The sequence below is a fragment of the Artibeus jamaicensis genome, unplaced genomic scaffold (assembly GCF_021234435.1).
Source record: "Artibeus jamaicensis isolate MK-2021 breed Jamaican fruit bat unplaced genomic scaffold, CSHL_Jam_final contig_64, whole genome shotgun sequence".
In the NCBI taxonomy this organism is placed as follows: domain Eukaryota; kingdom Metazoa; phylum Chordata; class Mammalia; order Chiroptera; family Phyllostomidae; genus Artibeus; species Artibeus jamaicensis.
This window is the reverse complement of record NW_026521911.1, coordinates 6,269,542-6,285,048: the sequence shown is the minus strand read 5'-3', so window position 1 is coordinate 6,285,048 and position 15,507 is coordinate 6,269,542. Positions and strand designations below refer to the sequence as shown.

Genomic DNA, 15,507 nt, shown 5'->3' with positions numbered 1-15,507 from the left:
TTTATCAAGCAGAAATAGAATTCAGCTACTTCCCATTTCCTTTTGGGGGTGTCCGTCCTGCAGCCCACGGGCCGCGTGCAGCCCAGGACGGCTGTGAACGTAGCCCAACGCAGCCCAACACAGCCCAACACAGCCCAACACAAAACCGTCGATTTACTTAAAACATTATGAGACTTTTGTGTGTGTGATTATGTGTCACAGCATATTTAATGTGCAGCCCAAGACAACTCTTCTTCCTTCAGTGTGGCCCAGAGACGCCAAAAGGTTGGACACCCCTGCTGTGGTATGAAGGTTTTTAAAATATAGAGCCCTTACCTTTTTACTTGCTCTTTGTCTCCTTGAATGTGAGGCAAAGAATACTAATAATGATCTCTTTAGCATAGCGGTTTTACTCCAAAAGCTTCATAGTAATTTTCTTCATTCAACAATTAAAATTTTGAAACGTGAAGGTATTTTGATACTGTATCATGCTATTTCACAATGTCTTCTCAAATTCTTTCCTCAAAGCACTTTGAAGATAGTTTCTGGGAGGGAAAAGAAATATTCTCTCTATATATACCGACAAAAATTAGAGAGAAATGATGAAGGCCATTAGGAATATCCAGTATCAGACCTGTAATTTGAACTTGAAAGTTCTGTTTCAATTTGAGGTGTGGAGGGAGGAGGACAGAATATCAGAATAACAAGAGACATTGGGACATGAGACTTATTTTTTTAATAATGTAACAGTAACATATCGATGGCACAAAATCCTTTTTGATTGCTCTTATATTTCTCCATGTAATGCATAGATCATATCAAGTAATGATGGACTAGAACAATGGAATGTCTAAGCAGAAAGAACATTAGGTAATATAATCCAGCCTCCTTTTTTACAAGTGATAATACTTAATTTTTCAATGTGTTATAGCATGTTACAAAAAATTTATAAAATGCTTCTATTAAAGTGAAGTGATTTACATAGCTAGTAAGTGGTGGTAGGGTGAGAGGGAAAACCCAAATCTTTTGTTTTCACTGAACAGATGAAACTCCAAGTGGTTGAGGCATTACTTCTGTTAAAAGCTTAGACTCTGGAGTCAGCATGTCCGGGTTTACTACTTACTCAGACGAGCCGTTTTTGGCAAGTTACTGATCCTCTCTGAGCTTCAGCTTCCCTTCTGTAAAATGGTGGTTTAAAAATTACCATTACTACCAACACTAACACCATTCTGACCTTAGAAATCACATGTTATTCAATGCTAGATTTTTAATTTGAGTGGAAATCTTGTGTTAGAAAAACTTACTACTCAAAACATAGCTTTGGGGACTTTATTTGTACTGTAAGATACGGCTCTTTCTGATTAGTTATTATGGCATGAACTTCATTTTTTTCAGAGAATATGTTTGTGTTGGGTAAGTTATAGTTTGAGCTCAAAGTTCTTTAGGAACTTAGTGAATTTTTGTTTTTAATCATCCAAAGCACAGTTGCAGAAGACTTAGGGAAACTGGCATTATCGTATATCGTTGGTGGACACAAATTGGTATAGGCCTGTAAAGCATATGTGCATTTGCAGTTTTATATGTTTCGAAAGACACTGCCAAAGATCCAACAATTTCATTTTTTATTTGCAAAACTAGTATATAAGAATCATTTGTAAGAGTATAAAATAAGTATATGTAGTAATGATTTATAATTGCAAAAGATTGGAAATGGCTGGAGTACCCATCAGTAGATGACTATTTAAAAATAATTAGGATACATGTAATAGTTCAAAAAATGAAGCATTTCATACACTGATATGGAAAGACCTGCTAGTTATATTACTGAGTAAATAAAGACTTAAAAATGTATGGTATGTGCTATGGCTACCATCTATTTTAAGAAAGGGAGATTGTATATTAATATTTGCTTGTAGATGTATAAAACCCTCTGGAAGGGTACCCAAAACACCACTGACGGCGAGTGTATAAGGAGAGGAACTAACTAGGTAGCTGTGGGACGGAATGGGAAGAATGCTCTTTTATACTCTTGATTTTTTAAATGATGTTCATATATTATTTATTCAAATAGTTTGTATAAATTTTTGGCTTGGCTTGCCTTAGGCATGAGGGTTTCTTAGTAAGGTGACCAGTGACAGTTTTCCTGAACAGTGCTAAACCGTGCTTAGAGTGTATTAAAGAGGCCTTACTGGCCTGAAGGAGTTCATAGGATCTGACCTGTGACTGACTACCTTTCCTATCTAATTTCCGGGCATTCTTCCCCCGTTCAGTATACTGTGGTCACATTGACTTTTTTGTTCCTTGAATGAGCAGACTCAGGCCTCCTTTCAGGCCTTTGTACCCACTGTTCCTTTTGCCTGGGATCCTTGCCCACAGATATTTATATGGCTCATTTCCTTCATGCGGGTTACTGTTCAGATGTTGCCAACTTGGTGACATCTTTTCTAAAACAGCACCCTCAATCGTCCTCTGTTTTCTCACCTTGCTTTATTTTTCTTCATAACCCCAATAGTTCCCTGGCATCATATATTACATATTTCTGTTTATTTGTTTATCTTGGTCCCCACCTGTACCCCCGTCACACACACACACACACACACATACACACGTATGGGGAGATATATATATATGGAGAGAGATAGATAGATATATAGATAGATAGATATCTCCATAAAGCAGGATCTTTGTTTTTACTTACTGTATCTCCAGTGCCTAGAAGAGTGCCAAGCACATATTGTTTGACCATTGTATTGACCTTTCTCTGCTTTTGCTGTTTCTCTCCAGCATTTCTTATACCGAAGCAGTGGAGATCTTAAAGCGGGCATCTCAGAACTTCACCTTCACCCCGGAGGTAGTATTTGTGTATGCGTGTGTGTGTGTGTGTGTGTGTAAATATGCTTTCCTCATCCTTATCTTATCATTTAAAATAACCTTATTTCTCTTATTAGCAGGATTTGCTTATCTGTATATTGGCTTTTTTCAATGTTTGTTCAACCTTGCTGAAATATTTAAAATGAAATACAATTTTGAAGTAGAATTATATTGTTTGCTATAGCAGCAACTAAAGGGTTATAAAGAAGTTTCCCAAGTTTAGCAAGATGAAAATCCTTAAAAAGAATGGCAGTCATGGACTGTTGGTATAGAAATCAACTCGCTCAGTGTTTCCCAAAGTATAGTGTGAAAGAGGCTAACAGGTGACAGGCAAGAGGTTAAGTGAGTTTAAACAACACACTAAACAGGTTTCTTTTTTCTGTTGAACTTTATAGTCTTCTAATTTGTGATCCACTCTGGAAAATACTGAATTATTTGGGTTTTTATTTTAAGAACTCCCTTATTTTATTGGCAAAGATTTAGGTCCATAGAGGTCACACGATTCATCAGTGAACATGCACATAGTGTTGGAGGCCAGTCTCCTCATTCCTGTGCCAGTACCTCCTCCCCGTAACTAAGGTATTGCCAGACAGGTGGGAGCAGTACATTAATGTTTAGAACGCAGTACCTTTGTCTTCAAACCAGCTCTTACATCAGTCCCAACCCCAATTTTCAGATGCTCTTATAAGTTATAATAGTGCCCTGTGCTTGTTATGTTTGTAATCAATTAATTTCTTTGTATAATTTTGTATTTGATGTTTGTTTCATACTCTGGAAGTTTTATGAAGTCAAGGATTCTATTTTTCTTGCCACTGTATCTAATACCTACCATGGTACCTAAGATTTAATAGGCACATTGAGTATTTGCCAAATAAATAGATCAACAGTGTTATTAAATATTCATAAGAAAGCATCTGATATATCATTTGACTCTTATTAAAAAAATTCACTGAGAGAAGCCATCTAGCCAAAGATGGACTCAATATTAGAAATATTATCTTTCATCATTTAATTTCCTGAGACTTAGAAACAGAAGCTGTAGAAGAAGCTCTAGGCAATATTAATAAAAACTATGAGTCTTGAGGTCACTTTTATACACTGGGGAAAGTGCACTTTGTTTTCCTGAACATGCTATTCACCTGCTAAACGCTGCTCCCTGAGATGGGCGGCAGAGAACATAGTGTTTATCTGCTAGTTTTAGCTTTCATCTTTTCCGGCCTTTGGATGTTTTTGCTAACACATACCTCTGTCTAGTTTAGCTGTCTGTGTAACCTCAGCAGACAGCTCCGCACATTGCTGATCCTCAGGGAGAGAACCGGTACAGGTTATTTTCAGGTCTGGCACTGTACATTTCAGCTCTGTCTTCTCCTTTGGTAATCTCTTTTTTCCCTCTCCTTGCAGTGGGGCGTTGATCTGCATACTGAACATGAAAAGTACCTGGTGAAGCACTGTGGCAACATACCAGTCTTTGTCATTAATTATCCATTAGCACTCAAGCCTTTCTACATGAGGGATAATGAAGATGGGCCTCAGCGCACGGTAAGGAAAGACACTAAATGAATCGGGGTTAGTCATCTCGGGGTCTGGGTTTTTCCCTTGACTTAATTTTATTCTTTAGCGTACTTTCTTAAACTCATCACTTTACATCTTTTAAAATGATAAATTTCTCAAAGGCCATCTCTAGATTTTCCTCATTTCTAAGCCAGAGGTGTCCTTAAGTTTAGCAGATGCAAATGTAGGTATGTTATGTTTCGTTTTGCTTTGCTTTTTATAACTGAAAGGAAGTAGCCTAGATCACTGTATAGCAAAAGCAGGTGTGCTGTCCGGTTAAGTACTGGATGGGAAACTTCAGAGCTGCGGTGGGGGGAGTGTGTTGGGCAGGGGAAAGGAAGAGCCAGCACGGCCGGCAGAGGCTGTCAGATGCAAACAGTGAGGGGAGGGCGGGCACCCCAGGGGTAGGAGCAGTCTGGGCAGATTCTCCTGCCAGCGCTCTCCTGTCCCCTCTTCTCTCTCTCTCTTCCTCTCTCTCCATGCTCTCTTTAGCCTTTTTATCCTCTGTTCTTTTTTTCATTCCTAACTTTAGTTGCTTTTTTAATTCTTCTGGTTTACTTTTTTGTCTCTTCTTTGCTTCTTTACAAAATTGTCAGTATATGAAGTAAGAATATATCTGACTCTTTAAATATGTACTGAATAGTTATATACTTAATATCATTAATTATAAAAGATTATGATACAAATATGTTTAGCTCAAAAACAGTTTGAAAACTAAACTTTGCTATTTGGTGCTTTGCACTTCTCTTTATATAAATACCAGCAGAAAAATGTAGATCAGGACCCGCTAGTAAATAAAACATCCCCATCTTAGGGTATACAAGGTTATCTCATTGCATGTGTTTCCTGTTTTTCTCTTAACAGTATTACTAAAACAGTAGTAGCCAACAATTAGTAGATTCCCGTGAACCAAGCGTTACCATTTCATCTCTAAGTCCTGAAACACCTTGCCAAGAAACTTAATTTTTCTCTCATGTTAGAGATGCAGAGACAGCAGTTGCATTTCCCAAGGCTACAAACAGTGACAGAGTTAGTATTCAAACCTGACTGCCTCTGGCTCTGAAGTCTACGTTTGTTTGTTTGTTTGTTTGTTTGTTTGTTTGATGGGGGAAGGGAGGGAGAAAAAGAAGGAAAGAAACATTAGTGTGTGAGAGATACATTGATCGGTTGATTCTTGCACGCACCCCTACTGGGACTGGGCCCAACACCCAGGCATGTGCCCTGACCAGGCAATCAAACTGCAATCTTGCGCTTTGCAGGATGATGCCCAACCAACTGAGCCATATAGCAGTCAGGGCTGAATCCCCCGTTCTTTCCTCAAATCTCATTGCCTCAAAATCACAAATACCAAGTTGCATTTTAGCCATTGATTTTACCCCTTTCACACAGCATTGTCTGAATCAAATGAGCAACACAATTAATTTATGATTTCCTATTTTTTTCTTTCCCTAATAAGCCTCTGGTATAATTGATTTTGAGAAATGAATTGGCCAACAGGTTGGCAGCAAAAAATAAGAGAGACTAGGGCATGGATTATATATAGTCCTACATAATTCAGTATTAAGCTTGCATCACAATACAGAGGGCCATGTATCTCTTAGTTTTTTTACCACTCCACCACATCCCACTCCCATCTCCCCACTACCCACCCACACACGCCATGTAGTCTTCTCATGTAATTTTCCTAAATTGAGGAAATTTTCCTAAATTTTCCTTGGTTCAGTTTTATACTTCTTAACCTGCTTACGGCTTTCCTTCTCTGTGAAGACTTATCCTGTGTTACCAGTCACCGTGAGCCTCCCCTTTCTAGATTTCTAGAGCATTTAAAGAGTTAGTAAAACTGGTAGATTTATGTCTACTTTTTGTAGCTTCTGTGTGAGTTTTGCTTTCTCACATGAAATTCTTACCTTTTTCAGTTTGGCAAGTGAGTTTTTAATCACCACCACGGCATCTACGGCTCATTGCTCCGTCTCTCGAACGTGACTTCCACCCGTCACGCCACTTTCTAGCTGTGCTTTCTGGAGTCTGTGCGAATTATCACGTCATTAAGTCCAACAGGCGTACTTCACCTCTCAGTATTCAGCCCTATTCTTGACTTTCTTATTCTGAAAACTTTCTTCTACCTTGGCTTCTGTGACATCACATACTCCCAGTTTTCCTCCTTTCTCAGTTGGTGGTTCTTTCTTAGTACCCTCTGCAGGTTCTTTCTCTTCCACTAATCATTTGATGTTGAGATTCCTCAAGACTCCATCCGAGTTCTTTCTCTCCATGGGTGATTTCATCCCTATCCATAGTTTACTGTTCTTTTCAGATAACTCAGAAATTTATGTCTCTAATCCAGACTTCTCTGAGCTCTGGACTCCTGTTGCCGTTTACATGTCTCAGAAGCATCCCAAACTTAACACCCAAAACCAACCCGCGGGTTGCTCCTCTTCTCCTGTCCTCCCCCCAAGTTTGACCTTTTAGTATTCTCTGTCCATCTCATTGTACGAGCCAGTAACTAATTTGTGAAGTATTCATCTGTCTTGCTTTCCCTATTCAAGTTATTTTAAGTCATTTTTATACTCCTAAACGTATCTCAAACCTATCCACTTCTCTTCATTTCCACTCTTACCTTTTTAGACTAAGACAGCATCATCTCTTGCCTGAGCTACTTTAGTAGCCTTTTGACTGATCTTTCTGTATCTGTTTTTTCCTCCTCTGGGTTAGTTCCCCCCATTTCAGCATGAGCTTTTAGAAAATGTAAATCTGATCCTGTTACCTCCCTTCTTAAAACCAGTCAGTGGCCTCCCTCTGCTCTTAGGATAAAAGTCAGACTCTTCTACATGGCCCGCAAGCCCGGCTCCTGTCTCTCTTCCCCGAGCACTGTGGCGCTTCCCTTTGCTCTCTCTGCTACGTCCACAGGGCCCTTCTTCCATGTCTTCAGACATGCAGTGCGTTCTCTTACCACAGCATCTTTGTATATAGTGCTCCCTCAATCTATGGAAATCTTCACCAAAGTAATTTCCCTCATTCTCCAGATCATCTGACTATGCAGTCATCATTTCCCCCGGAGAAACCTTCCTCAACCTTCCAGACTGAGTTTGACACCCCTGTTAGATGCCACAATGGTACCACGCACAGGTGGTATGACTGTAATTGCTGTGTATGCAGTTTGTATGACAATAATTGCTGACTCTTTCCTCTATGCCAAACGACTTGAGGACATCTTTGTCACTCATCAGTGTGTCCCTGGTGCCTAGCATAATGCCTGGTACATAGCAGGCACCTCATTATCTATTTGGTGATGGTAGGTGGTGATTGGATGGATGGATGAATAGAGCCCAGCAGTTTTAGACACAGAGTGGACAAGTAGTGAGTGAGTGACTTGGTTTGCTAAGGAAATTCCTGGGAAGCTAAAGAGCGCTTTTACTCTAAATTTTTTGAGTGATAGCAACATGGCATAAAGGAAAGTCCAGTAGTTTTAAATCTTGGGTTCAAGTCCCAGGTTCATGCATTATAAATTATGTGACTTTAAATAAGCTATATAATTTCTTTGAGACTTAGCTTCCCAATCTGTAGAAATAAGATGATAATACTTTCTGGAGTTGTGAGGATTAAATTAGGTGATATATGAAAAATACAAAGCACAGTGTTTGGGTGTGTAGATAGCACAATAAATAAATATGAAGCCCTCTCTCCTTTCATCCTAGATTTTGATAAAGTCTTTACTGTGACAAGGCACCAGAATGTTAAAATATTTGTGTGTGTGTTGCCACATGCTAACATGCTCTTGCATAAGATTCCTTAAAGGCATTTTTCTCATAGACTGTGGTCACAGACATTTCAGAACTTAGAAGGGCCTTAGAAGGGCAACTTATTATGACAGGTCTGTCTAGTGATATCTCACAGCTTGAAGCCTGAAGAGATTATAATGGGACTGTAGTATACTTTATAATTTTTACAGTACTCAGAGCTTAATTATTGAAATGTAATTTATTTAAACTATATACATTAAACATAGATTATAACATTGATTCATTAGCTACCTAGATTTCTCTCATTTTAATTATTGTTATTGATTATGCTACTATAGTTGTCCCAGTTTTTCTTCCTTTGCCCCCCACCACCCAGCACCCCCCACTCCCTCAGGCAGTCCCCACACCATTGTTCGTGTCAATGGGTCATGTATATAAGTTCTTTGGCTACTTCATTTCCTATACTGTACTCTACATCCCCATGGCTGTTCTGTAACTACCTATTTGTACTTCTTACTCCCCTCACCCATTCTCCAGCATCCCGCTCCCATCTGGCAACCATCAAAACACAGCAACCTAGGTGCCCATCAGTAAATGAATGGATCAAAAAATTATGGTACATTTACACAATGGAATTCTATGCAGCACAAAGAAAGAAGCAGCTCCTACCCTTTGCAACAGCATGGATGGAACTGGAAAGCATTATGCTGAGTGAAATAAGCCAAGTGGTGAAAGACAAATACCATATGATCTCACCTTTAACAGGAAGCTAAACAACAAAACAAACAAGCAAGCAAAATAAAAACAAAGATACCGAAATAGAGAACAGGCATACAGCGACCAGAGGGGAGAGGGGAGGGAATTTCAGGGGAAAAAGGGGGAGGATTTACAGGAACTAGTATAAAGGACACATGGACAACAACTAAGGGGAGTGGAAATGGGAGGGAGGTGGGGAGCACTGCGGGGGTGGGCTGGGATGGGAGTAAAAAACAGAAAACTGTACTTGAACAATAATTAAAGAAAAAAAGGGAAAAAAAAGGAAAAAAACACTCTCTATGTATGCTTAGTTTGTTTTTTAGATTCAGGCATTAATAGATATGTATTTATTGCCATTTTATTGTTCATAATTTTGATCTTTCTCTTAAATAAGTCTCTAACATTTCATGTAATAATGGTTCGGTAATGATGAACTTCTTTAGTTTGTTTTTGTCGGGAAAGCACTTTATTTGCCCTTCAATTCTAAATGATAACTTTATTGGGTAGAGCAATCTTGGCTGTAGGTCCCTGCTTTTCATGACTTTGAATATTTCTCGCCAATCTCTTCTAGCCTGCAAAGTTTTTTTTAGAAATCAGCTAAAAGTCTTACTGGAACACCCCTGTAGGTAACTAACTGTGTTTCTCTTGCTGCATCTAAGATTCTCTCTGTATCTTCAACCTTTGTCATTTTCATTATGATGGTCTTTATTTCCTTATTTTTTCAAATAGAGTGCCAATTTCTTGCTTGCTCTCTTCTCCTTCTGGTACCCCTGTGATAACAAATGTTGGATCACTTGAAGTTGTCCTGTAGGTGCTTACACTGTTCTAATTTTTTTTCATTCTTTTTTCTTTTTGCTTTTCTGATTGGTCATTTTGTGCTTCCTTATCTTCCAAATCATTGATTTGATTCTCAGCTTCATCCATTCTACTGTTGTTTCCCTGTAAATTGTTCTTTATTTCAATTAGTGTATCCCTCCTTTCTGAGTAGATCTTTTTTATGTAGTCGAGGTCCCAGGTTCTTTGAGCATCCTTATAACCAGTGTTTTAAATTCTGCTTCTGATAGATTGCTTGTATCCATTTTGTTTAGTTCTTTTTCTGGAGTTTTGATCTGTTCTTTCATTTGGGCCATGTTTCTTTGTCTCTTCGTTTTGGCAGCCTCCCTGTGTTTGTTTCTGTATAGTAAGTAGAGCTGCTATGACTCCCTGTCTTGATAGTGTGGCCTAATGTAGTAGGTGTCCTGTAGGTACCAGTGGAACAGCCTCCCCTATCTGGGTACTCAAGGTGTGCCCTCATGTGGGCTGAGTACATCCTCTTGTAGTTGAGCCTTAGTTGCTGTTGGTAGGTCAGTGGGAGGGATTTACACAAGCTAGTTAGCTGCAAGGACTGGCGTGACCAGTGACCATCAACTTCCACCCTCTGGAGGATCAGCTATGCAGGGGCAAGGCAGTGGTGTCTGATGTGGTCTATAGTTGTCCACACAGTGTGCAGGCTATGGGATTTCCCTGATGGTGCAGGCCAAGGGCAGCCCCAGCCTGTATTTTCCCCAGGACCACCCTGAGTGAGCTATAAAGCAGTCCGAGATGGCTGCTACTTGTTCTGGGCTTGGAGATTCCCAGGCAAAGCCAATCTGTGAATCTAGGCTGGCCGCTGGTAGTGCCAGGGCCTGGGGCTACTTAGCAAGTGGAGCTGGGGACTCACTGAGGCCAGCTGTTGCTTGTTTGAGAGGATTTAGGAAGTTGTGAAGCAGGAGCCAAGACCAGCCTTTTGTATGCAAAAGTCTCTGTTAACAGCCTGGGTAGGCCCTGAAGTTGGGTCGGACAGAGTCTAGGGGATCTCCAAGGCAGGGCAGACAGTGTCAGCCAGGTTGATGAATTCCCAGATATGGCACTGGCCTGCCAGCTCTTTAGCTCTGTAACTTTGTGGGGGAGGGCTCAGAAAGGGACAATAGCCTCTGCCCACCTTTCTGTCTAAGAGAAAACTGTCCCCCAATTCTTGCCTGATACCAGGCTCTTCAGTTCCTCCCCATATGCCAGTGGTACCTTTCAAGCTGCTACCCCTGTGCTGGAGCTCAGAGGGAGTGAATATGAGTAAGTCCATGTGTGGGTTCTTTAAGGGGAACTGCTTGGAACTCTAGAAGTCTCTTCTGCTGACTCAGTTCCCCCTGGTTTTTGCAGTCAGAAGTTACAGGGACTTATCTTCCTGGTATTGGAACCCTGGACTGGGGGGTCCTAGTATGGGGCAGGGACTACTCGCTCCCAAGATGTCTCTCACAAATTTTTATCCACCACACATGGATATGGTACCAGCCCGTTCTGCTTCTCCATCCCTCCTACCAGTCTGGATGGATGTGGTTTCTTACTGTAGTTGTCAGACTTCCATTCAGCTTGATTTCTGACAGTTTTGAGTGATGGTTGTTCTATATTTTAGTTGTAGCTTTGATGTGGTTGTGAGGACGCAGGCTGTGTTTACCTATTCTGTCAACTTCCGAGCCTGCCTTCAGAGATCTAGATTTCTTTTCAAGCCACTTGTATAAAGTACCTGCTTTCACCCTGCAGTGGTGAATGAACCCGCTTTGGGCCAGATAACTAAATTCTGTGCTTCTTTTGTAGGTCTGTAGTAACAGGTTGTGGGTAAGGTTGGAAAAGTTTCTGCAGTGGGTATGATGCAATCTGAAAAATTACAACAGGTGTGTTTCCCAGGTGCCCTGTTTAGGGAATCAGAGGGAAAAGGTGGGGAGATGTTTAACTGACACTCATAAGTTTGGCCACAGGTAATAAATAGTAAAATGGTATCTTTTTACAGTTATAATTTTTTTCTTTCTTTCCTAACCCTCTTCAAAACATACACACTCACACAGAGAAGGTATGCACTATGTTGTAATGAAAAGTGCATGGGACTAAAAAATTAGTAGTGCTGAGTGAAATTCTGCTCTCACTACTTAGCTCTGTGACCTTAGACACGTCTGTTCAATCTCTGATTCTCAATTTATCCCTCCATGAAACCAGGGAATTTGATTAGGTGACCTCCAAGGTACTAATCAGCTCTAAGATTCTCTAATTTCAGGTAGCCTAAGTTTTTCCTCAGTTGGATATATGAGTAACTTGTAAATTATCAAACATATTTGATAAGTTAAGGGAAGAGATCTTGGGCCTAAATGAAATGAATCCAAGCAAGTGTGCAAAATGCCACATGCCCCCCAGTCTGGGTCCCTGAGTAAGTTCCCCCAGAGCAGGTCGCAAATATTTAGCTAGGGAAATGGCTTCACAGAAAAGAATATGCGTTCATTCCAACTGTGTGTGATTAGGAAGAATTGACTGTCCAGCCGTTCTGATTAGATGCCAAGAACACCAGATAATGTTCTCACTTTTTTTTTCCTTTTTTATTATCATTTTATTGTATTTTCCATTACCATTTATTCATCTTATACCCTCTTTCACCTATGCGCACTCCCCTGCCCCTTGCAATCACCAACTGTTGTCCATGTCCATGAGTTTTTTCTCTTTTATTCTTTTTCGCTCAATCCCTCCATTCCCCCCAATTCCGCCCCACCCCCAGAGCTGTCATCCTGCTGTCTATCTGTGAGTCTGTCTTTGTTTTGTGTATTAGTTCAGTTTGTTCATTACATTCCACATATGATTGAAATCCTACGGTAATTTTGTCCTCACCCTAGGACATTTTTTCATTGCTTTTAGAGACAGGGGGAGAGAGGAAGGAGGGAGAGGGAGAGACACCAATGTGAGAGAGAAACACCAGTCTGTTGCCGCCTGGTACGCACCTGAACTGGAGATTGAACCTGCAACCCGGGCGTGCACCCAGTCCAGAATCGAACCCACAACCTTTTGGTTATGGAACAACACTCCAACCAGCTGAGCTACACCAGCCACAGCTATTCTCTTTTTTCAAATTGTTTCAGTATTACTTAACAGATTATGAAAATTTAAGCCTTAGTGGGCATTCACTAAAGTTCTATTGCAAAGTCAACTTGGAAGAAAGAGTACTCAGCCAGGGGGTATCTACTGAATTTCTCTGGGATGGAGCTAGTTAATCGACCTGCAGCAAATAGCTTGAACCTCAAATCAGCAGAAACTGCGATGAAGGGAACTGCCGGTTTCTCCCATATCTAGGACTGATAACTGTTCTGGGATACCATGTCGAAGTCGGAAGTCTACATGTCAGTCCATCTAACGTGCTCTCAGACTGGCCGCTGTACCGGCCAGATTCCACTTCCAGTCTTTGCTACATGCAGCGCTTTGCATCTTTACATTGTCACATGGAAGGTTCTCCTTTTTAGCTGTGTGCCTCCTTGTTTTTAGGGGCAGAATACAGTCTGTGTCAGCAGTTAGAGAAAAAGCTCAGAGGCTAAAACCACAAACATGTTTCCTTTGGTTTGTGGAACATTCATCTTTTGATAATAGTATGTAATATTGCTCCATTGTTAGTAGCAATCTATGAGATGTCTGTGAGAATAAGGAGGTGTACAATTTGTGTTTTTCATCAGTATTTAAAAATACTAAGATAGGTAGGAAGAGAGGTATCAAAGGAAGGAACATTAAACTTTTTTCCCCTGTCTTTGCACTGAGCATGGAAAAAAGGTAATATATTAAAGGCCTTGTTCCTATCTAGTCTGCTTGTTTTTGAATTCGAAGTCTCTTTTTTGAATTTCAAGGTCTGAATTTTATTTTCAGTACATTGATTGGAATCAAAGAGAAAGTCAGAAGGGGTCGTCGTAAGTAGAGGCCAGGGCTTGTTCAGCTTGAATACCAACGCAGACCGTTTCTAGACAGCTTGCCACCGCGGCCGTGTGACTAAGGCAGAGTCGAAGCTCACACGCGGTGGCAGGAGATGGGCCAGGCACATTCCGGCCTAGAAGATGGAACCAGAGAGGAATGAGTTTTGTCTAAGTCAGGGAAATTAGTAGAGTGTAGTAAAATCATTTTTAGCCTTCATCGTTACCTGTGTAGGAGAGTGAACAGACAGCAGAACTGAAGTTCTGTTATGGAACAAAGAGTTTGCTTAACCGGCACTAGCAGAGCCTAACACTAGAGAATTGCAGTGGAGAAATAATCAGTATTTTCTTATGAGTGGTGCCATCCAGAAGGACAGGAAGCTAATGCTCAAAAGCCTGAACTTCATGATGGTATGTAGGGTTACAGATTATGTAGGACAAAATCACAAGACAGTAGGTTAGGAATTTGAGGTTGTGCTGGGAGCTAATTTATCAGAGGTGAGGTAAGAGTAACGGATCATTTCTTCAGCCTTGAGGACAGCTCTGAGGTCTTTTCTGGCATCCCTCTGTCCTGTCTTAAGGGAAAGTAACCAGGGGATCACTCCACCTTAAGGCTCAGGAACTGAACCGTAACTCAGGCCAAGATATTAGCTTTGGCCTTGCTAGGTAACTAGTTGGTTAGATGATTGTCCCATTACACCAAGGTTACAGGTTTGATCCCTGGTCAGGGCACATACAGGAATCAACCAATGAATGCATAAATCAGTGGAACAACAAATCGATGTTTCTCTCTCTCATATCAATTTAAAAAAACTCAAAAAGATGTTACCTTTAGCCTACCAGAGGTCAAGATGATGTGATCATTAGTCAGGTCCAGGCTATTGTCTTCTGTTGCCTCAGGGGTTGCTGATTGGGGTCGAGGGCAGGAGAGGAGGCTGGGTCCCTGAGGGTTGGAGAGATGATTTCTAGAGCCAGGATTCAAAGCTATATTTAATCAAAGTCCTAGGAACCCTCAGTTTCACGTCCACTTACTTCAAGTCTCCCAAAGCTGCACAAGAACAATGGGGATTTTAGTTACAGAAGTGATCAAATGTGGTGAACTTTAGAAGGACATTCCACTATGCAGCCAGGAAATTCTCACTTTCCCGAATCCAGGGTAGGATTGCTCCATCCTGGCCCTTTAAGCAGCCTTAGTCTCTGGGGCCCACGCTCCTGCCAGCACGTGAAGGCACAGTGTAATCCCCAGCCAGTGTTCCAGACAGCCTGCCCATTCCCAGCCTGTCTGCACTCAAACTGCTCACTGCCTGTCACCTGGTCAACACACAGCCAAGGTTTCTCGTTCTTCTCCAGAGAGTTGTATGACTCCCTCAAAATTTTACATTTTTGTGCACCCTTACATCATAGTTTATATTCTCTCTGGATGTCCCTTTACCTTCACTAGAACTCTGGAGAAACAGGTAGTTTCTGTTGAAATTCACGCAGTACTTACCAGGGGGGAGACACAGGTAGGATAGTCTTCCCTGGAGTGGAAATCGAGGAAATTGGTCCTGTGATCCGTAGGGAATGCAGTAGTTTTTATGTCAGAAGAAACTGCAGGTCTGAGTATACACAATGTGGACGTCTTTATTTGTAGTTAAAAATACTTTACTATATTCTAGTTTTTCAGAAAGTGTGTGCAGAATCTCTAGACTGATTGGAGGGCATCATTATTAAAAAAGAAAAAGCAGGAAGTATAAAAATCTGACATGGTTGAAGGGAAACTAAACCTAAAGTAAAAGAGAAGATTATGTGGGGGAAGAGAAGAGAATGAGGCCTTTGTGGGCCTTGCCGCAGAAAGAGATAAATTTGTCCTTTACAAAAAAGAAATAGTACCCTTTAGTCATGGA

At 40.8% G+C, this 15,507-nt stretch overlaps 1 protein-coding gene across 4 annotated transcripts in view; it reads left to right on the top strand.

Annotated features, from left to right (window-relative positions):
* NARS2 (asparaginyl-tRNA synthetase 2, mitochondrial) overlaps window positions 1-15,507 on the top strand; it is a 117,377-nt gene that overhangs the window by 90,373 nt on the left and 11,497 nt on the right. For 3 of the 4 annotated variants that reach the window (XM_053670801.1, XM_037138547.2, XM_053670803.1), the window contains 2 exons: window positions 2,764-2,830; window positions 4,252-4,389. In XM_053670801.1, the coding sequence (XP_053526776.1) occupies window positions 2,764-2,830; window positions 4,252-4,389 (205 nt within the window). Of the gene's footprint in view, window positions 1-2,763; window positions 2,831-4,251; window positions 4,390-8,675; window positions 9,002-15,507 lie in introns of those variants that run through there. The other variant, XM_053670802.1, reaches the window with a different exon arrangement.